This window comes from Passer domesticus, chromosome 16 (assembly GCF_036417665.1).
Source record: "Passer domesticus isolate bPasDom1 chromosome 16, bPasDom1.hap1, whole genome shotgun sequence".
NCBI classification, from domain to species: domain Eukaryota; kingdom Metazoa; phylum Chordata; class Aves; order Passeriformes; family Passeridae; genus Passer; species Passer domesticus.
This window is the reverse complement of record NC_087489.1, coordinates 11,020,811-11,045,339: the sequence shown is the minus strand read 5'-3', so window position 1 is coordinate 11,045,339 and position 24,529 is coordinate 11,020,811. Positions and strand designations below refer to the sequence as shown.

The 24,529-nt window shown below is 41.3% G+C and overlaps 1 protein-coding gene across 2 annotated transcripts in view; it reads left to right on the top strand.

The window, feature by feature from the left end:
- The window catches only part of CDH4 (cadherin 4), a 417,925-nt gene that overhangs the window by 249,237 nt on the left and 144,159 nt on the right, over nucleotides 1–24,529 (top strand). For both annotated transcript variants that reach the window (XM_064391991.1, XM_064391992.1), the window contains one exon: nucleotides 12,368–12,544. In XM_064391991.1, coding sequence (XP_064248061.1) covers nucleotides 12,368–12,544 — 177 coding nt within the window. The remainder of the gene's footprint in view (nucleotides 1–12,367; nucleotides 12,545–24,529) is intronic.

The following is a 24,529-nucleotide window of genomic DNA, read 5'->3' as shown; positions in this document are numbered from 1 at the left end:
AATCAGTGTTTTTGGGATCCTGGCTGAGATTTTGTGGGGCCAGGAGTGAGCCTGCCTGCACAGTGGGGACAGTGGGCTGCTTTCCAGGAGAGCACAGAGGATTTATCCAGCAATAAATGATCCTTTGGATCTGTGATCCTTTCTTGTCACAGTGTGTATGTCTGAAAATCTGTGCAACAGGCTGCTTTGGTGTTGGCCAGGGGTTTCCAAATAATTTCTTCTTGGGCCAGTGCCCCCCTTGTATGCTTTCAGAGCAAAATCAGAAGTTTTGGTGTCCATTCCTGTGCCCCAGATTCCCAGCTGAGCCTTGCTCTTGATGCAGCCTCACATTTTAACAGGGAGGGACCCAGCACAGTGACAATTCCCCCTCTTTCAGTGTTGGCCTTATAAATGTGCTGATTGCTTGAGATGACTGAATAACCTGCCAGTTTTCAGTGAAAAACACTATAAGGAAAGAGTTCTAACTGCTACATTAAAGTGTCATGCTAGTAGGGTGAAATGATAGAAAAGAAGGCAAATACTTTAAAAATGTGCTTTATGATACACAAAGCATACATTTCTCCTCCTCCCCAGCAAACACTTGAATGTAAACTTTTTTTTCTGGTTAAGACAAGTGATGTTAGTAACTCAAGCAACTTTTTTGTTCAGTCTTGCAGGAAACCTGATAGCAATTCAATTAGAAAATGCAAATGAGGTCACACATTTCCCACAAGAGTGCTGAAATACCCCAGAGGAAACTGAGTGATATTCCAGCATAACAATAAATACTTAAGATAAAGTTTCTTCTACCCTTCTTGTCTGGCTGCCTGTTGTTCCAATTGAAAGTATCAGTTGGGGCTGTGGGTGTAGTTTGGGGAGAAGGAAAACGAAAAGAAAAGAAACAATAAAAGAGAAGAAATAAAAGACTAAAGGAGAAAACAAAAAGAGAAAATATGCTATTTTTATGAAATAATATAAAGTCTTTGTGGCTTGTGTCAGCATTTGTGAAAGATGAACTTGAGTGGGATAATGCTCCAGAAGAAAACGAAGTAAAGCCGAGCTTTACTTATCTGGAATTAGCAGTGTAATGTCTTCTTTTCTAAGAGTGCATGCTATTATTTTGAAAAATTGGATATCGATTCAACCAAAAGTCTAAAAATGAAGATTATGTTTGTGAACAGTGACATTGCTGAGGACTGCCGTCTTCAGAGTGTCCTGTTTTTTAGTTACAGAAACTCAAATTTACCCATTTACGAGTAGTAATGTGGCATTTGTCCTTCACATGCTGCACCTGCCCTCTGTGTCCAAGCTCCTCCTTATCATTCCTTAAAAATCAACTTCCTCCACCCCCTGTGTTGGCTCATCCCATCTGAAGTTCTGACCTTCTCCTGTATATTGATTGTTTTCTTTAATTTTCAGTCCTTTCATGTGTCTAAGGCACATCTGGTAAATTTTCTTCTGTATTTATTTAGCTGTCTATTTTTCTGTAGCTCTCACCTCACAAGTTAAAATCCAAATTGTAGAAATACAGCATAGAAAGGAATTCACAGCAGAAGAGCTGAGAGGTACAGGATATATTCAGCACATTTAAGATGTCAGTCATCTGTTGCCAGTGACTTAGTTTGGAAAAAAAAAATACTGTTTTCTTTGAACTGTGTTTATGTCAACCAAAGTTTCTCGTTGTTTGAGCTTTTAAAATTCTGAACATGGAAATATGTAATGTTAAATCACTGGGAATTGTGCAATTAAATTTAGAAATATGTGAGGTCTGCAGCTAGTGTTTAAAACATTGAAAACTGCTGTCAGAAATCAATTCTTGCTTAAGCCCAGCTTGTGTTTTATTATATCTCATCTTATTTTGGGCTGCTTTCATAACCCAGCTATGAGTCCACAGCCATACAATGTGAATGTGAAAAGCTGGTTCTTACAGACACGGGGCTTTTTTTTTTTTATTTAAAGCCTTTAAATAATCATCTGTGGTATTTCACCTGGCTGAGGTTTTAAATTCCAAGTACAGCCTTTTATTGCTGATCACAAGCACAAAGGTCTCTGGGCAAGGAAAGGCTTATTCAGCACTGCTCTCATTCGTGCCCTGGGTTATTGTGCAGCCAGGATGCTCTGCACGAGGCTGGGGAGCCCTCCCTTGAAGGAGGAAAATCAGAGTTTAAGTGGGATCTGTGCTTCCAGTGACTCCAGTCTCCCTGGCACTCTTGAGCAGGTGCACCTGGAGGAAATGAGACAAAACGTGTTCACTTTCTTTCTTCCTTCTTTTCCCTGCACTGGGGTGAGATGTTATCTATGGCATCAGGGTGAGGGGAGTTTGCCTCATCAAACTGTTTTATTGCTAGAGAAGGGCTGAAAAAATGAGGTTTTAGTTGTCATCCTGCCTTTTTCTGACGATAGTGGTTCATATTTTGAGTACTGGGTCATTACAGTGGCGCTGTCCTCTTTCATTGCCTCTGTGGGGGATCCAAGGCAGCAACTAAATCCAGCAAAATGGCAGCTGGAATAATTTTTATATCTGTATCTCATCAGTCAAGCAAGACCTGGATTTATCTGTCAGTGAGGGTACATGCAGAGATTTCTGTTTCCTTCAGATAACTTATGAGACATTGTTTGGGGTTTTAACAAATCAGATCAGTGGAAAAGATAAGAAAGAAGATGACTAATAAATTAGTATCATATAATTGTTACCAGTGAGACTGCTCATGATAATTGTGCAAGTCTAATGAAGATGCATCTGCTGAACTAGCCTGACCTCGTGCTTGAGTGCATTTGAACGTCTCACATGTAATCATTGCAGGAGGAGGGAGTGGTGGTTGTGAAAACACGTGAACTTCCCTGGCCTGGTTTTCAGGTGTGCTGCATGCCACGGCCTCGTGCTGCAGCCAGGATAAGAAATGACACACAGGTGCTCATTGCCTTGGAAAATCAGCCCACTACGGGAAGTTTCCAAGCACTGCACTTGCTGCATTTAGTTCTTAAGCAGTCAGCATCATACCAAGGGTCAGGCTCAAAGCCATGCTCAAAAGACCATCTGTAAGTGAAATTCACTCCAGATCTGTCTTCCTTCAAACAGAAAAAAGTCCTAAGGATTGAACTGCCTACACGGAAATAAGATTTTCCTGATAAAACAAACCCCTTGGACTGCTGCGTGCTCCTGCCTGTGATGTGTTCCTTGCCCTTGCCAGATCAAAGCTTTTGACCTCCCATTTCATGTTCTTTGTTGGTAACTGCTGAAGTCTGACTGCCACTTCAAAAAAAATATTTTGGACTGGATATCCTAAAAATACCTTCATTGCTGTGATAATCTGATGACAGCTGCTTGTAAACATGAGTTTGATTACAGATAAAAGTTGCTTCATATAGGCACTTCCATTAAAATAAACTGGTTTTAGGGGCTCTGAGTGTCCAGGATCTTTCCTTTAGCCCTTCAAGCTGAGACAGATTGGTAGGTGCAAGCTCAGTGTGAAGGAGGTCCTGGATTGCTGGATGAGGTAGTGACCCTCTGGCATGTCCAGCTGCAGTGAGGAGAGCAGCCAGGGATGGGTGTCCAGCAGGGCAGGGTGGCCTGGGAGCCTCAAGGAGTGGGATCTCAAACACTGTCCCCACCCAGCAAAGCATTTAAACTCAGACTTAAATTTCATCTTGCAAATTGAGATAAATTGAATGTGTCCTCACAGTCAAATTTGAGCATTTCTTAGGTGCTCTCTGGAATTGGAGAAAAAAAAAAGAAGAACAGTCTTTTCTCAAGAGCCTCTTGAAATAACCAAAGGATAACTTGAAAGGGCAAATTCTCACACTAGCACTGAGGAGAAGTACCAGACTGAATTACTTTACTTTGTGCTAAAGTAGCAGCAGCGCCTGTGATCTTTTAAATCTCTTGTGATCTTTTTACTTGCAAACATTATGAAGAGGAGGAGTATTGTTACATTTAATTCATTATGATTATTTTAATTCATGTATCTTTTGAACCTCATGGCTTTAGAGAAATAAAATGAGATTACAATTTTTCACAGGCTTTTAGGGGGTAGACTTGCTCCCACTTCTTTCTGTGATGAAGAGCACTTGGAGTAATCTGAGTTTTAGAAGAAAAGAATTGTGTTTTGGAGCCATGTTTTCAATTATTTTTTAGAAATTTTATTGGGGAGGAAGAGCTCAGATTGCTAGCCCAGACTTTTCATACATTTTTCTCAAGATTAGGTGCAGGATGAGAGAAGTAATTCCAAGCTGCAATAGAGGTTTTCACTGTATAGTATGTGACAAGATCAACCAACTTTATTCCTGATATACAAGTAAAGAGTATGAGTATTTTGTGATTTAATAGCCCTACTCTTGAGAAGTGCTTGTACTTCTGAAGCCATTGTGTATGGCTTCTCCCAATTATGAGAATGACATTAACTTGAAGATAGAAGTGTCTCTTCGTAAACACTAGAAGGTAGAGTACAACAGTAATTTAGATGTTTCTTAAACAATCCTACCTGAGAAGCACTGTGAGATTAGATCTTACAAAGGGAGTGTGAAAAGGTCAAGTTGATGTGGGGAGCTTTGCAAAGAAACAACCTCATCAGAACTTTTCCTGTTGAGATAAGATGTTCAAGCCTTAAAATGAGGAGGAGAAGTACATCCAGAGCTGTGCTTTGGGGGTGATGTCATCTGTCCACTGGCCGCTCTTGCAATATTCAAAGCCTGACAATGACAAGAAAAGTATCACAGATGCTGGAAACCTGCGGGAGCCATAAAAGATTCCACCAAAGGCAGACAGATTTCTAAGGTACCTGCTTTGGTTCATGATTCTTCCAGAGAATGGAAGAGGAAGATCATTTGAAACCCTGAGAGAGTGCACTGGCCAGGAGGTGCCTCTAATCATCCGTGTGGTACCACAGAATAAGTCTGAGCACAGCTCTGCCTCTCCTTCCCTGCTGAAACTCCCATCCCTTAGAGATCCTGTGGGCATTTTGTGTCTGCTCAGTAACGAAGTGAGCGCGCTGCCCGCGCCCATCCTGACTCTGCAGCACAAAAGCAAAGCCTATTGAAGTGCTCTGGTGACTGGCTGGATTTCAGCTTAAATTGGTGATAACTTACCCAACAGAAGGTGTGGATGAGTTCAGGATATTTCTGATTTAAATTAAATTATACTGGGAAATCAACATCTCCTGTCCCAGCCTGGTCAGCCGGCACCCAAAAAGCCGTTCTGGCCCTGGGGGTGTTAGCTGCAGCCTGTGTCCATGGGGCCCTCACCAACCCTGTTAGGTTTTCTGATCAAAGAAATGAACATGTGTTTGGTTTTATTTTAAATAAGAACCTTCTGTGGTAACCACATGGGTTATGCCCAGAGCTGGTGCATCTCTTGTCTCTGGAGTCCAGACTTAACTCAGTATTTAATTACAGTAACCCACAAAGGGCCCTGCTGCACCTTTTGCAAAGAAAGGATCTTCTCCTGCCTGACTCACAAGCCAATCTGTCATGTTCTCCCTATTTAAAAATTCCCTGGTTTTACCTCGTAGTGTTCTTCAGCTTTTTCCTTGCTTTGCAGCCCTGCAACACCAAGGAGTATTTTGACTCCTCGGTCACTCTGATCACATTTTATTAGTTCTATCAGGTAAAATTTTCCAAAGCCTGCAAATCCAGCCAGATACCTAACAACCTTAAATTTGCATTCATGCCTCATTTTTCAGCTCTCAAGGAACAGGGCATGTAGAGCTTTGACACTGACTCAGAACGAGGGGGTTTGGCATGGCTGATGCATTTGTGTGTGTTACGTGGCTCATTCTCCTCCTCTGAGGGCAGTAACTTGGTTAGCTTTTAGTCAAACTTTTTCTTCCCTGTCAGCTGATGTGTTCTGGAAGCTCATGCACTTGCCAAATCTGACAATTTTTCTTACTAATTGACTCTAATGCGAACTGCTCTATGCAGCCCCACTGCTAGCTGATAAAAACAAAAAGTAATGAATTTTTGCTTAACTAGCTGATTTAATTAAAATGTTTTATACTGTACTTGTATGGTTTCTATAAATGGAGAGGTAATTTTGTTTAATGAGTTCCTAACCAAACATAACATTCCTGATTGTACGTAGCCAGATTTGATAAAGGTCACAAACGCTGCAATTCCACTGTTTGCTTTTGGAAGTCGTGATGATCAAACAGCTTGCTTGGGTACTGGAAATATCCTGTCAGGATTGGTTCCCTCTATTCCTGTTTATACCAGAAATTATTAGTATAGTTTTAGGAGCAGAGGGGGTTCTTGTCTGTATTTGAACACTGTTCATTATCTTTAAAGTGGAAGTGTACTGCCAAAATCCCATCTCATTGTCAATTAGTGGCTTCTCTGCAAACACATTAATTTAATGCCCCTGCTGAAGAGCTGTGTATGTTGGAACATCTTGCTGCTAAAACAATAGTTTTCAGAGCTCTTTGACACAAATCATTCATGAATGGCAATTTATGCCGTGATGGTAATGGGATGTGACATGCAGCTATCTTTGATTAAATTTACCACAGCTTACAACTATTAGTAAATAAAGCTAATACAGACAGTCATCTCAGAGTTCTAGAGGGTGGATAAGGAGAAAAACAGATTATGGATTCCTTACCTATGCAGTTCCTAAATAATAGCTGCACATACCACAACTATAAAAAATTAAAGTCTAAAATAAAAAGTCTGATCTTTTTAAAACTACTTTTTTTCCTGTCTCCAACTTCAGCAAGTTCAGCAATGACCTAAATAAAAAAGGAATCAATTACCGTAAAATAAATAAATTTGCTGTTTGTTCTGCAACCCTTTCATTCTACTGTACAAGAACACAAAATGGAATATCTTTCTATACTGAAAGATCAAAAACTGGAGAAATGGTGCATTTTGGGAAAAAAGGGTTCATTCGTCCTCCACTGCCGTCCCTGATGTCAGCAAAATGTTGTTTCCTTAGAACAGAATTCATGCAAATGTTTATTTTGCAGTGCTCTCATGTTCCCTTTGTTAAAGAACTAAGCTCTATTTTCATTGTCTTATTTTCTGTTTGGTAAATATCATTTTCTCCTGTCCTTTCTGCAGCTACCATGGAAACAAGCAAAAATGCTTCAGATTAAATATTTTTTTAATAGGTTCTTTTTTTCCCTGGTAGAAAATGGTACCAGTTTTCAAAACGTATATTGATATAGGAGATGAAGGGAAATATGTTTGAGCAGTGGACTAAAGGTGGCTTTGTATCCCCTTGTATTGACAAAAATATATTAAAAACACATTGCCTCAGTTAAACTTTATGAGTGACACTAGAAGCAAAGCAACCCAGGTATTCTTTCTTTTCTGAAAAATGTCTAGTGTGAAGTGTTAAAGATCCTACGAAAATAACAAGACTGGCATATAAATAAAACAGGTTAATTCATGAATCATTTTGATACCTGGAAAATAAAGGCCTTATTTCCCTTCCTCCAATTGCAGGTACTTCTTATTGCAAATGCAAGTATAATATATTTTAGTGCCGAAGCATTTCATTTTTCGGGTTGAGCCCTATGAAATTATTAATCTCCAACAAACGTACCCTAAGACTCACTTGTTATTTATATGCAGGGAATGGCGGCTTATTTACCCAAACATTAGAGTGATCCAAAATGTTCAGCTAAGCAGGAACACAAAATATGATATTATATTATGTAAATGGGTTTGCGATACGCTCTGCTGGATAATAACTTCCAGATGTCTCCGTAGCCAGAGGCTGACGGATATCAAAGGCAGGTTGGCTGGGAGGGGAGACAAGCCAGCTGGCAGACTGGCTACTGCTAAGTGTAGCGGAAGGTGGAAGCTGGTGTTCCTTCACACTCGCTGGTTTTATTTGTGGGCTAGTGAAAAGTCAGCGGCTCGCAGCCTCCTTGTCACGAGCAGGATAGGGCTGGAGGGGCTGCTGGCATCCCACGTGTCTTCTTCTGTCAGGGGATTATCTGTCGACCTCTTTCACGAGTAGAGGTTGGGTTTAGGCTGAGTCTCCCAATAAATGAAAGGCTGACGAGCCACAGACCAGCGCTGACAGGAGATTATAGACTCACTAAATGGCTTTTCCAACTTATCCTTTATTCCCAGTGCCAGGTGCAGACAAGGAATGTCCCTGAGCTCTCAGCATTGTGGTGTAAACAGAGTTAGCTGAAGCACCACTGCAGCCTCACTAGTTTGGTGTAAGGTGTCCTGAAGCTTTTGGGTTCTGAAGTCTGACAGTCCCTTTGGGATTTAGCTCCGTGTCCTCTTCCCAAAGCAGCAGGTTGTGTTCACCATCCTTAAAGGCAATTCTAGACTGAAAAGGGACTGGAAATGACTCCTGGGAGATTCCACTGGAGCTGCTGACATGGACTCCAAGATATGCCTACACCTTCTGTGAAGCAGGCTGGGAGAGGAAAGTTCTTTTCAGGATCCTTATAGATTGTGAAAAATTAGGGTTGTGATTGAGGCTGCACCTCCTCCAACCTCACATTGCTTTCTGAAAGCTTGATCTGCCATCTCAGTGAGAGGTTTCTGATGGACTTCTGTATGTTTATAATTTATTTCAATTAATAGGAAAAAAAAAAAAAGGTGGTATGGGGAATTGCAAGGCAGATTCTGCCACTCTGAGCTGCATGCAGTTGATCCTCTGCCCTGCAACTGCTCATAACAAATGTTAGAGTTGCACATTCCAAAGAAAGAAACATTTATCAGCAGAAGATGCAAGGGCTGTGTTATGATTTGCCAGCACTGGCAGTGTCCATGTGTGTCACAGTTATGGGCCAGAAGCCCACTGGAAGAGACATGGGATGACTCAGAGCCAAGTGTCAATCCCAGGCTTGCAGAATTTGGGCGTTAAATAATACAGCCAGCACAGGACTGCCTAGCTTCATCAGCAAGCTCTTAAAAATCCTGCCCCAATACAATACTAAGGTATTAGATCCTGCTGAATCCAAACTCTCCTAACAAGTTTACGTCCCAGCATGGTCTCTTCTCCTGTTGTTTCTCTTCATCCCACACTTTGTAATTACTTTTTCCCCTTGATCTTGAAGGTTTTCATCTGTTTTGGCTCAGCTGTATTTCTCTAGCTTATCAGTGTCCTAAAGTGATAGACAGGCATAATTACCGAATTATCTGACTATTTTGTATCCTCCTGTAATTATCTTTGTATTACCAAAGACTGTGTTCACATGTTCCATGTTTAGAGTTTGATCCTCTTGTAACGAGTTATAAATGTCACCATGTAATTTTTGGTATGGAGAGTGGATTTCACTTTCCCCTGGGCACGTGTTTCATGGATTGCCTGGAGCTGCTCACCATTATTTTTGTGCCATATATCAAAGAGTCACAAAAACAATGGAAGGGAAAACACCCCAAAGCAGCAGCCCTAGAGGTGCTTCTCTTGATTTTGTGAAGGACAATGGACAGTTTGTGTTGTGGCGGCACTACAAAACGTGGAGGAATATTTTATCTTTTGAAAATGTTTCTGAGATTCCTTAAAGCATGTGGCCAGTGAGAAAAGGAGCAGTTGTCATCTCAGTAAAAACTGTTCCTCAGCAAAACTAGAATTGGAAGCTGTATTTTAGAATTAATTGAATTTGGTGTCATATTCTGCTTCTGAGTTGAACTTCAGATTCTTGCAAACTCAAAAACACTGGAGAGTTTTCTGGGGCTCACAGTTCAACAATGCTGTTATTCCAGATATGTTCTGGGATGTTTCAGTCAGAGATCTGAATAGTTCTGGCATTTATACTCACCAGACTTTGTTACTGCATTTGTCTCACAGCTTTTAAGCAGCAGAAAACATGTACAACATATTTAAACAACACCAGAGAAATTAAGGTCAAGAGAATGCATTGTCAACAAATGAAGATAAAAAAGATCTGTTGTTTAAAAAAAGAGAAAAAAATTGTTGTTGCAAGATGCTTTTGAAATTCTACATATCAAATTCAGAGTCATGTTGATGATTTATTCTAATATAGGAAAACATCATCAAGAGTGACAAGCAAGCTAGTCACTGTCTAGTCACCTGCCAGCAAGTATTTCATACAGACTAAAAAGGCTGGTATTGCCTTGCTGAGCTGACACTAATTATTTCAGTATACACAGAGCTTTGGGACTCGTGTTAATTCTCAAGTCTGTCTTTAGTTCAGACTCATTCCACTGTGTAAACTCAGAAGAGCACAAATTATTTGACCATCCTTTCATAATCTGTCCCCATGCTCACTTGCCAATTATATAAACTGATCCAAATACCTGCTCTCAAAGGATTCCCATTTGGGAATCACAAGCCAATTAAAAGAAATAGGGGATATCCACTATTCTGTGGCTCATGTCTCATAGTCCTATTTCATGTTGTCATGCATTTCTGGGTATCTTCTTGAGATAAGATTGATTTCACCAGTGCTCAGAAAACATACCTTTCTGTCAATAAAATGATTTTAAAATGAGACCTCTTTTGAATATAGCATTACATCCCGTGGGAAGGAGGAGGTCAGTAGTGCCTACCAGTATCCTGGATATCCCAAGAAAGTCTTCCACTGCCACACTATGATTGTGTTTCTGTGTTTATTGCCCACTTCAGTAAGCATTTTAAGTGCAACATCTAAATATTGAACACAGTGCTGTGATTTTTTGAAGGTGTGGAAACAGCACTTAGGTGAACACAACCCACATCATGAGTGTGAGACGGGACCTGAGGAACATGCCTCTGTGTGTGACTGAAAAGACCATATTTGTCTGTTGTGTGAAAATTCAGCTCTGGAACAGTCTTGTTTTTAAGTTTTGCAGTAAAAATAGCTGCATTTTGGCACAAATGTTTCCGGTCCTTGCAGCCAGTGGATGTCTGCCCTCCAGAGGTAACAGAGCTCAGAGCCATGACCAAGCTGTGAGAACAGGCTCCTTGCTGCTGTGCCCAGCTCCCAGTATCTCCATCCTTTCTGGAGAAGGTCCACACAGCTCTGGAGCCACATCTCAGTTTAACTTTCATTTACTGTTTAGTTTTCATATACTGTACAGTCTGGAGGTGACTGCCTGTTTCTTTACCTCCTGATCAGGAACTGAAATGTGCTAATAGATGGATTTACATTAAACTAGAAGGCCTGAAGCAATGATTCCCACTGAAATCAGTGCCTACAGACAACTGCTTGGAGGGTGTTTGGGTTTTTATATTTGGAATAAGACAAAAAGTGAATGTGGCTTAAAATGGCAGGAGCCTCAGAAAATGCTTTGATAGCTTTCCCTGCATTGTTCTTGTGTGTTGGGGCATTGGGTTTGGGGTGAGTGGGTTTTTTTGCAGTTTTTTGAGAAAAATAGCTGAAAATTGTAACATTCAGAGAACAGTATTCCTACTGGATCTTACCTCAAATGAAAAGAATGTGACTTGCAGTCTTTGTGATTTATGAAAGTTTAAACATTTTCTGGTGGGAGTGCAGGTCACCATATGGTAACAAAAGACCTTGCTAGTTATCTTTTCTGCAGACTTTTAGAAGTAATTGCTGGAATCCTAGAAGACCACAGAGTATTGAAGTATTGGGACTGCATAACCTCTGAAGAGCCTTCCCAAATCTACATTTCATTGATTCATCCATTCTATAAGGCATGAATTTTCTAATAGTGAGCCAGTCTCTCTAAGTCAAAACCATGGTCACACCATTTCCATTTTTATTCATAGAACTGTAACATTTCCAACATGAAAGTATTCCATTCAGAGAATCCATAGTTTAAAAAAATCACAAAAAAAGACTCAAAGTCATACCAAATAATGAAAATTTACTGTGCCTGAGATGTATTACACTTCCCAGGCAGCATGGGGTGTATATTTTGGGATTTGTGTTCAAAACCCAGCTCTCATATAAAGATCATTTGTTATGAAGCACTAAAAATCTGAACTAATGCACCTCTGCAGCCATGGGGCTGACTCTCCCTCTGGCTGGGGTTGGGTTTGTGTGGCACAGTACTTTTGCAGAGCCACAGACTGCAGATTCTTGTAGCTCTGCTCATGGTTCATACCAGACTGGACTCATGAGATGGACTGCAAAGGAATCATCTCCCATTTTTTGTGTTCTGATAGATTGTACTTATGGGAAATTTTCAGCAACTTCTTTACTCCAGATCTCTGCTGCTGGTGTAATGAAGACGATACATTCTGGGAGGCGCCTTGACTTGGGAGTGACAGGTCCATTTATTTATGAATGTTTTAGTTGATGAGGTGGTGTTAGGTCATAGGTTGGACTTGATGATCTGCGAAGTCTCTTCCAGCCTAGCTGATTCTCTGACTGTGTTTCTGTGAAAAGGAAGCGGCAGCAGAGCTGCCAGTGAACCCGTTGTGTCTTTGTTCCATGTGGCCGTTGATGCCATGTTGGACAGGTCCTAAGAAGCGAGCAAGAAGCTAACTGGCTGTGCTTTCTTGTTCCCAAAACAGCCCAAAGGAAGGAAGGCGCTGCCTGGAGAGCTGGTGCAGCAGCAGAGTGACACGCTGCTGCCGTGGCGGCAGCACCAGAGTGCCAACGGGCTGCGGCGGCAGAAGCGCGACTGGGTCATCCCGCCCATCAACGTGCCCGAGAACTCCAGAGGGCCCTTCCCGCAGCAGCTGGTCCGGGTGAGTTCAAGAACAAAACAGTGGTAATAGTGCTGATAATAATGGTGATCTTGTCATGGCGAAGCAGTGGGTGTGGGAAGCCTGGCTCAAAGCACAGGCTGTCTGCTCTCCCTCCCTCCTGCAGGAGCGGTTGCCTTTTCCATGCTGCTCCAAAGCTCCTCACCCCAGTTTCCCTCCCAGCCTAATCGCCTCCTTCCAGCCAGTCCCTCCTGAGACACTGGCGCTGCTGCCAGGATGGCACTTTGCCCACGCTCTCATCCAAAAAGCGTCTGCAGGTGTAAGAGCTGGGCTGGGTGGCACCCAGCGACGAGGGTGCTGCATCCTTCCCTTCCCTTCCCATCCCTCCCTCCCCGAGCCCGCTACAGATGCGCGGCGGCCCGGGGGAGGTTGGCTGCCTGCCGCCGCTGCAGATGGATCCGGCAGCCTCCCCTGTGTTGCTACTTTCTTTCTTCACAAGGATAATCTCTGAGATCAAGTTTACCCATGTGGTTTTCTGTGATGATTATGGGATGACAGGAAAAGAAAAGGAAGGGAAAAGGAGTGTTTTACAGAGACATTTGGTTGATTTATTGTTGCTGTTGATAAGTGTTAGTGAAATACAAACACATGTTGCTATTCCTCTTGTGGGTGCTGGTTTTGGTTTTTTGGAGCAGTCAAATTATTAACTGTAAAAAAAAAAAAAAAAGTAAAACTCCTTGGCAGACATTTGTAGCTAGCTCTTCCCTTGGAAGAAAATGGCAACAGTATAAAAATTCAAAAGTTATTTCAAGTAGCAGTGGTGTGTCATTGGCATCCCTTCTCAGGAAGTTCATTTAGTCCTTTTGAAGCAGTGCCTGGATTCACATGAGTTGCATCATTACCTGTTTCTGTGTCTGGGAGGAAGGGGCATGTTCCAGTTCAGTCAGGGATTGTTTAAGCTTGGATTGTTGATGTCATTCCTCTGTGCAATTAGGGAGTACAATAAGGACTAAGAAGTACCAGGTGGCAAATAAAACCAGGGAGGGAAGCCAGAGTGTCTTTGTGTGGTCAGCGGTGCTGGGTAGGGAGTGACCCATTAATGTGTTGTCCTGCTAAGCTGAGGAAATGTCTGAAGAGAGAATGACCTGATGTGTCAAAAATGCCTTTCTAAATTAATAATTTAGATTAAATCTTGAATTCCTGTAAAAAATAAAGGGTAGTACTTGCAAAGTGAACTTGTGTTCTCTTCCATTCCCTACTGATTTCTTTTGAGTTTTGACTAGACAGCAAGAGGACAACTTGGCACCAGCTTACCATGGCAAATTTGTTGATTTATAAGGACTGAAATCTCTGTGGCACTTTTTACTGTACAGTCTGGAGATGAAACAGAAGGACTCGACTATGCAAAATTCTAGTATTAATGGAAATGACAAATAATAAATTTTATATAGGTACTGAAGAATTTATATTCATCACTTAGACTACCGGTAACCTTGGAAAGATAACCTGGCTTATGGAAATACAGAACTCCCAGATTTTCAGCAATATATTCCATTGCAGTTTTCAAATACAGATGCTAGAGGAAACACTGAAAATGAAGTGAAAATGAGGTGGGAAATAAAAAAAAACAAACCGGCTTACAAAGGGCTGCTTTCCTCTTCACCTGACATACAGAAAGCATCATAATGACAGGGAAGATCATACAAAGAGTGCAACTTGATTAAGCGTGAGACCCCTGATGTTTCAGGCTTGGGTTGAGTTTCTGCTCCTCTGCAGCATCTGGCCCTTTTGCCAACGCCTGAACGTGAAGCTTGGGTGATTCCTATCAGGAGTTACAGCTCCCTCCGTTAGACTTTGCTCTTTAATTATCCAGAATAGGACAAATCAACATCTTCAAAGACCAGCACTATCTGATTATTTCCATCCACATAATCTTCAGATTGCCCTGGAGCATTTTGCTGTCTCCTAGATCTAGGTAAGAGTTTTGATCTGATTCCCCATGCTTTTGCTCGCTGGGCACTGAATATTTTTGTGTCCATCTGCTCACAAACTGGAATCAGAAGTGCACATGTGAAGCTGCAGCTCAGCTCTCATTTGTACAGAAGCAGGTCTGTCACGGTTTTCTCTGCTATTTTATATAAAACATTCAAACCTACCACTGGTTCTTGGACACTAACATTTTTTTTGGTTCAGAAAGACCAGTCTGAGCTTGCATTTTGTAGGTATAACTCATGGAAACCAGTTTCTCCATAGTGCTGTCTTTAGTTCTGGCTTCCTCCAAGGAGAGGAAGGGATGGCATGAAAAATATCATCACTAAAAAACCAAAAAGCCCTACCAGAAGTACATTCCACATAGAACCACTTGCTGTTTGCGTTTTTATAGGTCAGACTAATTTGAAATGCATAGGCAAATCTTTCAGGTTCCCTCCTACTCCTGCTTCCTATTGTGAAGGTAAAAATTCCATTTTATGGAAGTTGATTAGTTACTTGTCAGTATTTTTAGCAAGGCTGTGCCTGAATGAAGTTTAAATCATAGCAAAGGTGAATGCAGCTTGATGGGAGCCACATACCTCGAAAGGCAGCCCTGTCTGGTTCAGCTGGGATCAACTGTAATTCTCTGCTCATTAAACCATTTCATTCTGATAAAATACGTTAAATGAAAAAGTTTTTAGAGAAAAAAAGAAAAAAGGAACATTATTCCTGCCAAAAAAACCCTTCTGTTAATTACAGGGTTTTTTCTTTCTGGGGAACATCCATGTCTGTTCATATACATCAACCACACTAACTAGGAAATGTGTTTCAAAAAATAATAGCTGAAAAAATAATAGTAGGAATTTCTAATTAATTTTGACTGCTGAAAAGATTTACTTACTCTTTGAAGATTTTAAATTAGCATCTGACATTTATAAGCTAAAAAAAATCGTTAGTGTATAAAAATGTTTTGTAAATTCTGCTTTTGTCTTTGAGCTGAGAAAACAGTTATCAAAATTTATTGATATATGCTTATTTATTTTGGAAACATTTATGAAAATCTTGAGTTTAATTTCCTTCTGCTTCACTTCCACCTTTGTACTAGGAATAATATTGTACATGCTGTGAAATATTTCACTGTTGTGAGGCTAATTTCATTACTAATTGTCAGGTACTCTCATTATTATAACTGAAGTCCATAAAAATGCCTATTAAAAATACAAAAACAATATGAAATCCCCTTCCTTCTCCAAGCAAATGACTCATGCAGGCACACTGATCAGCTAAGATAATATATTAAATAGTTGCACCCTTGCTGAGCTCTGTCTATTTTCTCACTGACTCATCCTTTTTAGATACATGCGTAGCTAATTCTTAATTATCTATTATCTAATTATCTATTAGCTTATCTTGTATTTCATCCTCTTTTGAACTTCAAAAAGAATCTCAGTTTTGATCCACAAGCCAGTATCCAGCTGCTTCTAATGGGAATCTTGACGCAGTTTTGGAGGCAGGTCTTGGTCCATCTCAATGGACTACATGAAAATAATTAATTTTAAAAAACAAGCCTTGTGCAGAATTGGCCTTTTGTCATCTTTGACATGCTTAGATAATGGGCTTCTCTGTCAACCACTGCAACTATGTTCTCCTTTGTCCTGTGAGGGCTCCAGACTTCCAGTTCATCTCCAGGACCTTTGCAGAGCCTCCCATCTTGCACTTCATAGACCCTAATTTTTCCAGCCTGCCTTTATTAAACTAAAACTGAAAAATGTATTATTTTCCTGTTAGATTCTTACGATAAACAACTTGTTCATTCTCATTATGCCAGCATGAAAATCCCCTGAGGATGACCAAGACAGGATCTTGGTGCTCTCACAAACTGCCTTGATTGCACGCTGCAGGCACAGCATGGGCTCCCGCATCCCAGCGCTGGTGATCTCAGCCACAACAATGCCAGAAATAACCTGATGTGTGTAACAGGAACAAGAGGGAAGGATGCATTTTATGTAAATTTAATCAGAAAGTCCTGAAGTGGCTTGGAAAGTTGGCAGAATATAATATACCTGAAGGCTCTTGTGTTGCTGCTTAGCAGAGGTGTCGTTGTCGGGTCGGGTTTCCAGCAGCATGGGGCACACAAGAGGAGCAGAGAGCTCCTCTTGACACGCTGCAAAACCCTGTGGTGGACTCATGGGTGGGTTTAGCACATCTTAAGCTATCCTGTGACATTGAATATTTAATATGAAAAAGGTTGATAGCACACTCTTGAGCTCAACAGCCTATTTGTGAGCCAGAGCCCACCCTGGCTCTGGAAACGGGTGAGACAGCTCTCCCAAAGTCTGGAATCCTGGTGCTGGAGACACACAAGGCACACTGAGCTGTAAATCCCTGCCAGCTTGGACCATCAGCCCTCAGTGCTGCCATCTCCTTTGCTCCTCATGGCTGTTTCAGTGTGTGCCTTTGCACTGTTTTAAATAGTTTTATTGTAGGAAATCCCTCTTGCCTCCTCTATCACAGCGTTGCTCACTGCTGTGAAATTGGCAGTGCAGAATCCATTAGCTCCCAGCTGCAAGACAGATGGCATCTGTCTGTGGTGAGAGAAGGTTTGTTGAGAAAAGGCCTTGCAAATGCTTCCCAAAGGACATCAGACCTTACTTTTCCTGAGAGAGATGCAGACAGCATTGATTACAAATAGACCTAGATCTTCCTTGTTCTCCACAGGAACAGGTGTCTCTTTTGCCTTACCAGCCACACAAACACTCAAAGAAAAAAATTGGCTAGGTCTGACTCTCAGTGCACCTCACCTTTATGATGCCCTGTGAGCATCATCAGCTGAAATTCAGAAATGAGGGCATTTGGTCATTATTGTAACACTCAGAACAGGATAAGGAGCAAGCCCAGAGGGTGGAGAGGAAATGGGGCATTGTGCAGGTTGTGGTGCTCTGGAGAGTCAAGCCTTTCTTTGAAAGCTGGCCCAAGGATGTAGATTGAGGCAGCTCTTGGCTCTACTGCAATTTCACACCACAAACCAACCTGGCACCAAAGAGGGCAAGCTGAGCAGGAAAATGGTTCATTAAATGTTCATCTTGCCATGGTCTTGGCTCTGGTGTTGATCTGTCCTCTGTGTGTGTGTGTGTGTTACCAAACCAGTACTCACATATAACTCACAGAATGAATGGACAAAGTGAAATATGACACAGTGCTTCCTTAGTGTGTCCATTTGAAATTCCTTTAAAACCTACAGTCCGAAGCAAGTTCCTGAACATATTCCACGCTGTATGTACTGCTCAAAGGACATTCCTGTTTGCATTCTCCCTGATGATGCCATGCTCATTTTCCAGCATTCCCCAAAAGAGAAGGGCAGATCCTGATGTAAATCACACTTCTCTGCCAGAGCTGGTGGGGCTGCCCCAGTGTGTGCCATTTGGGAATCTGGGTCGAAGGAAGCAGATGCCCAGTGCTTTATGGGCTTTCCATGCACACGCACATCCAGAATTATGGATTGAAAAGTGCAGCTACAGCATAAATGCTCCATTTAAAATTCTCTTACAACAGCATTCAAGCCTATACTGTAATTATACATATTGTATTTCCTTGTATTCAGACCCATAGGGAATTTATATTGTCCTTGCTAAAGCCAGAGGGACTGGAGGAAAGCAGTCATTTAATGATTCAGCTGTCTTGGGCTCTATGATTTAATCAATCATATGAAAGAAATTTTTAGATTCTTTGTGTTTAGAGTTCTCTTGTCTGAGCAGAAAATGTTCCCTTTTTGAATTGCTTTAATAGCTGTATTTATGCAGCTGAAAGTTCCTTAAGAAATGAAAGTAAAATCAAATTGCTGAGAATGCCTAGATAATTTATCGGAGAATATTCAATTAGAATATATTAATATTTTAGATTTCCATCATTAATTTAATATTCAGAGATTTAATTTAGTCGTTGAATTGCTGTAGTGCCATGCGTGGGTAGATTGTTAGGCTGAGTGCTTAAAACACCTGCCACAAATGGGTGAATCTCACTTTGATTCCCAAGAGCACAAATGCCTTTCTACTGACATAAGTCTTGCAGCAAAAACTCAGACACTAAATCTTGCCTGTGCTCTGCATTTTTCCATAATTGCAGAAAGGAATAATACAATCTTCTAGCAGAAATAAATGCAAGAGCCTGATTTATTTATGCATTCAAATCCAGACTGAGGGGGAATTTGGTTCTCTGTGGTTCTGAGTTTGTCAATGTATTACTGAAAAATTTCATTTTGCCAGACTGGCCTTGTCACTTACTCAAGGAGAACTGTTGTAAGTGAGGTTGGGATTTAAAGGTGATTGACACTTTGCAGACAGATATCAAGGACTCCTATTGCCCAGTTCAGCTAAAAAAGCTGCCCTTGAGGTTTTGCCATTTTCCAGGATACTTTGGGAATAATAATATGAATAGAAAAATGCCCCACTAAATCTTTAAAAACCCACTAAATCATAAAATACCCTTTGATTTGGAAGTGATAAATCTTTGAATGTAGCATCCCAGTTGCATGAGGGAAATGGAATATTTTTAATTTCCCACACAACATAAAAACTGAGATTCTCAGAAGCCACTGGAAGTAGTGAGACTGCTCCCACTGATTGGGAAGTATCAGCATGACATTTCAGAAGTTTCAAAAATCATTGATAATATTTATGATTAACTTCAAGTCATTAATTTAGGGTACAGCAAGTCGAACTGGGAGGAGGCTGGGATAACAGACCTGTGGTCTGACCTTGTGGTTGATGTTCCAAACTGTTTTGCAGTCACTCAGCATCCCCTGAGGCAGTGGGGTGGGATACACTAGCAGGGGTTTGTGACCCTACTGCCAATGACTACTGGTTAAATACAAATTGTAAGTGGGAGACAGGGAATGATAGAATTGTTTAGGTTGGGAAGGGACCTTTTAGATCCTCAAGTCCAGCTGTGATCCATACAGCCTTTGCTTAGGTATTTGTCCATGCAGGATCTGACTTTTTCACCCTCCTGCATCACTGAGGATGGTCTTTCACAGATAAGAACCCGAGGCAGGGAAGCTGAGTGGCTTTGAGACCACAGAGCTGTTGCCATGGCCATGGGCAGCACTCTCTGCTTATCAGCATCGGGGCCTGTCCTTGGGTTACTTGAAGAATCTCATCATGGACTCGGATTTTAATGGAGTGGTCAGAAAACTTCTGCTGATGGTTATGGTCAGTCACATTGTTCCATGTCTGAGTCCACCTGTGCATTGGGTCTGTTACACACTGGTCTGTTTTCATGCAAAGGTGCTTCTCTGCTCTCTGCTGGCTCTCCACCAATTCCTCCTCCACCACCCCCATCCAGCCCACACCTTTTAGCTCCGGCTTCACTTTGGGAGCAAGAGATTCAGGAAGCACAGAAGGATAACTACCCCTCGAATTGTCATCACAGGCGTACTGCAAAAGAGTTCATCAGTCACTCCAAAGAGTATTTAGCTATAATACCCCATTGCACATATTGCAACATATCATTACCTCCCATCCTCTCCAGAAAGTGAGATAACTGTAATAGCCACTCAGGCTGGCAGTCATTACGTGTACAGGCAAAGGCAGGAAGGCATAGTCAGAGCTAATGCACACAGCTCATGAAAGCTATTGAAAATCTGTGAAGACAGTGTACACAAAAACAGTGGGTTAATTTGCTTAGAAAAGAGCTTTGCTTTTGCTCCTGCATTTTCCAAAGTAAAACAGTAATAATGAAAAAAGCCGAGACAGAACGACAAAGAATTCACAATCTGCCTCTTTGCTGCAGGAGTTCATTCTTTAACACTCAGCACCCACATTAGGTGAGTGTGGGACTTGGCTTCCTTGATGAGTTGAAATGGAGTCCCAAAGACAGAGTGGTGCTGTGTGGGTGTGAGTTTGGATTTGCAGAATGATGCTGCAGATATAACCTTGACAGCTAGGCTGTTGCTGAAATTCACTGTAGCAGGCTGGGATGAGATGGGAAAAAAAAAATCTACAGTTTTTATTTCCTTACTAGTGCATATGTTCTTGATAGTCTGCACCAATGAAGAATTAAATACAGCACCCTGGAATTTCAGATGTCAGCTTTTAAGACTTTAGAGAATTTACTCTTGGTCTAATTTTAAATTCTCATTGTTGTGGTTAATTGTTTTTTTTAATAATAGCTGAGATTTTCAGAGATAAAGGTGTCACCATCCAAATCCTTTCTTAGCTGTCTCTAATGCAGGCTGATTAAAGATGTAAGCCCATGGCTACATGGTGGGGCAGGAAAGAGTGGATATGCAGTAGTTTACCAGTTTCAATAAAGGCCCCATTTCTTTGGAGTTTTTCCTTTCCCATAATTCTTACAATATTTTTTAAAATTATCATATTTAAAATAACATTCATATTTGTTGCTAATTTCCTTAATTTAAAGGACATTTTCCTCCTATCCGAACAGTTCGACAACTTAAAAAGCAAACAAACAAAACCTTGGATTATATTAAGGGAAACATTTTGCCCAAGGCAATTTGGATATCTGCAGATGGTGGTACTGAACATTTTGGCCCTTGTTCAGCAGAGATTTAAAGAATTTGCCTATATTTGAGCCTTTAAGTAACTTCGGTGGCTCTTCAGAATATATTTGTTGACTGGAAACTAAGGACATGAATAATGCCTTACTGGATTAATGTACCCAGCATTGTGCAGTAGTAACCTTTTTGGCCATGTTTATGGTTTTTATTAGATTCCCAATTTTAATTACACTTCTCTGAGTGCACTGGTAGTGTACAGGGAGCACACCTCAGATGTGCACACACATCAGCCTTTGCACATGTCCTTTTTTTCCTAATAGACCCCAGAACCTGACTTGAAAAGCCACCCAGTAGACCTTGGTTGCATTTTTTTGGCACTGCATAAAGAGAGCTGAATTCTTTCCCCTCCATGAACCAACTCCTGCATCCCCTAAGAGCCCCCACAGCTGCTGAACCTGCATGTACTCATCCTTGTCATAACAAACCACCCGGCCCTGCCCTCCCTGTGCCAAGTTTTACCTGAGGAATTCCCCTTTAGGAATCAGATTTTGGAAACCAGGACTGATCCTCTATCACTCAAGCTGTAAACTCCTAAACCTAGAAGTTTCTCATGGAAATATTAACAAACCCCTAAATGCCATAGTGCTGGTGGCATTGCTGGGACATTTGCCTTCCTGGCTCCTCCTTCCACTCGTGATCTCTGCTCATTTTAATCAAAACATCATGACCTGAGGAGGGTTTTGTATCTCTACTTGGGTTTTTAGCCCTTTTGGGCTGTTTTTCAGTTGACTTATTTGTTTGATTTGTGCTTCAAGGCTTTGTGAGTTGTAACATTTATTTAAGCAAAGAACCTAATTTTCTTGTTGTTAAAAGAGGGACAGTTTAAGCAAGAAGAAAAACAGTATGGGCTTGTTGTTTCTGTCTGAGAAATGAAAGGCGTGCATTGTGTTGTGAAAAGATTGGACGTGCAGCCTATGGTTTGAACCTTCAGGGGAACTTGTAGTGCATGTTCCCCTCTGCTAGTTAAACTCCTCTGTGGAAAAGGCAGAGCTGCAGTGTCCCCATTAGTGCAGGACTATGAAAAATTCAGTGGGAATGGCCAATTTTCCTTATTTCCAAGTCACTGTAAAAAGCTATGGCAGCTAAAAGGCAGAGTTTCTGACCACACTCTGAGCTATTTGGAGTTACTTCTGTAGTAACATCACTGGAAGGGAGCATATTAGTGGAGAGAGGAAAAGAAACTAAGATTAAGAATCTGCACTAAAAAGTGTTGCTAGTTAATCCAAGCCCTAGGAAGGGATTTGTGTGAGTTGGAAAACAAAAATAAATGTTTGGCCAGCTTACATTTTCAGTGGTGTGGTTTGCAGTGAAGTGATGACACAATTTACTTACCAGTAAGTGGCATTCAACTGTCTCTAACAAAAAGAAATTACAGTAGAAGAATCAGACATCATCAGAGCATAAATCTTTTATGGAAGATTATAGCAGTTATTTATTATTTGAAAGCGAAGAATTGAGAAGCAAGGTGGCATTTTCTTTCAGTCATGGGAAATTCACCCTGTAATGTCTCCATGGAAAAAAGGAAAATGCTATACCAAAGTGTTCCCATTCAGCTCAATAGCAAAAGCACTATTCGTTAGCATCTGGTTTTGCAGGGAAACTCCTGTTAAGAGAGGAATTTAAATATCGGAGGAAGCATTTCCAACAACTGTCTGGGTTTACCGAATATTTTGCAGACAGTGTTATGTTCATGGCACAGGTTTTTGTATGCTAAAGGAAAAGGCAATTCAGAATTTATGAAACAGCTGCTGTGTCTTTTGAGCACCTAAGGAACAGAATGACACAACACATATGTATTTCTAAAGTCACTTGAAAGAAACAACGCAACAACTTTCTGTACTTCCTTTTGAACCATAACCCATGGTATCTGCAAGCTTTAAAACATTTTCTTTTAATTTTTTAATTAGACATGAATACAAAATGTAACATTTGGGTATAACACGCTATTAGGAAATCAGCTCTTTCTCTCCTTCTGTATCCATTCAGTTGTTAAATGTCCCCCTCCCTTCCTTTTTTTTTTTAACCTCTTGTTCTTAATGAGACTTCCTCCTTCTCCCCATGAATCTTTATGTAGGCAACCTTAGCTCTTGATTAATCAGTAATTAGGGAAGGAGTCATACTGATTTCAAGTCTTTAGTATCATACTCTCCAGCTGAAATTCAGAACTAAAATCTGAAGGAAAGCCATAGTGTCAATATTATGCTCTGTCTAACCATATGATGACAAAAATCACATCAGAGTCAGACCAGGCATATCTATTTATATAGGCACAAATCTGTCCTGCTTGATATCGAGTGTAACACAATCATAATTCTCTCCCACGGCTGCTTTCTCACACATTCCCTGCCTTTGTCACCATCAGCATTCAATATTTCGCCTTAAAGTTTACTACACCCTCTGTCATCTCATCTGACACGAACTGCTTCACTTCACTCCATATTTGCTGAGCAGTTAGGGCTCAATTCAAAGTTTAATGAGCCCTCATTAACCTCCATGAGCTTTAGATCAAACCCTTGTAGTCTAATATGGAAATAATGCCGGGGTATTATGGAGTTAAAAGCTGCCATAGAGTGGTCTGAGGATAAAGTCACTGCGGGCGGGCGGCTTAATGGGGTATTAATTGGATAGAGGGTGTTCCTAAGTACTGAGCACTGAGTGTGGATGTTGTTGAAGGAAGGGAGTAAATGCTGAATGGTGATCCTAAAGTAAGGGTGAGGTTCCCTTTGCATCTGTGCTGTGACTCTGCTTCAGCCTTCGGGGAGTTAATGCTGATGGGAAAGAGTTTTCTGGCCCAGGTTGATGGGTGCTGTCGCTCACAGGTCATCTTCCCTCTTGTCCTCCTGCTCTGAAGTCGTGCCTGTCTTGGCTCCATCAAAATTATTCTTCCAGAAACTAACTGTTAGCAAAAAAGTGGTGTCGTTGGAAAGGAAATGTGAATTCCACACCACAGCTTTTGCATTGCCTCTTCTTTTCTTTTCTGGGGTAAGGTGCTTGCAGCACAACATTTAAAGTAACCCAAAATGTGGTGTTGCCTGAGCTCTTGGTGCCAGTCAGCCCCCCAGCAAGGCTGTCTCTCTATTCCTTTGGATTACTTGGTATATTCCCAAGTAACTGGGAGCTCCCAATTACTTGGGGGGCTCTGCTGGTCAAAACCCTCCACCAAGTCACATGAAAGCAGCCTATATTCAATATTTTAGTCTGATCCTTTGGCTTTACCCTTTTTGTACCCAAAATACTGTTAATTCCTGGAGAAGCTCCATTTCTTCCTCAGACCGTGTGCAGAGGATGATCAGGAACAGCAGAGAATTAGTCCTTGTTGCCACAGATTCCCTGGAGGTCTGAAGGATACCTGTGTCCCTTAGCAGATCCTGCCACGTGCCCAGGGCCACCACGGCAGGGACACAGGGCTGCTGCTGCCCCTTCCCAGCTGATACTGCCTGTGCATGTGGAGGGTTTGGGAACTGTGACATCATCTCTTCGCC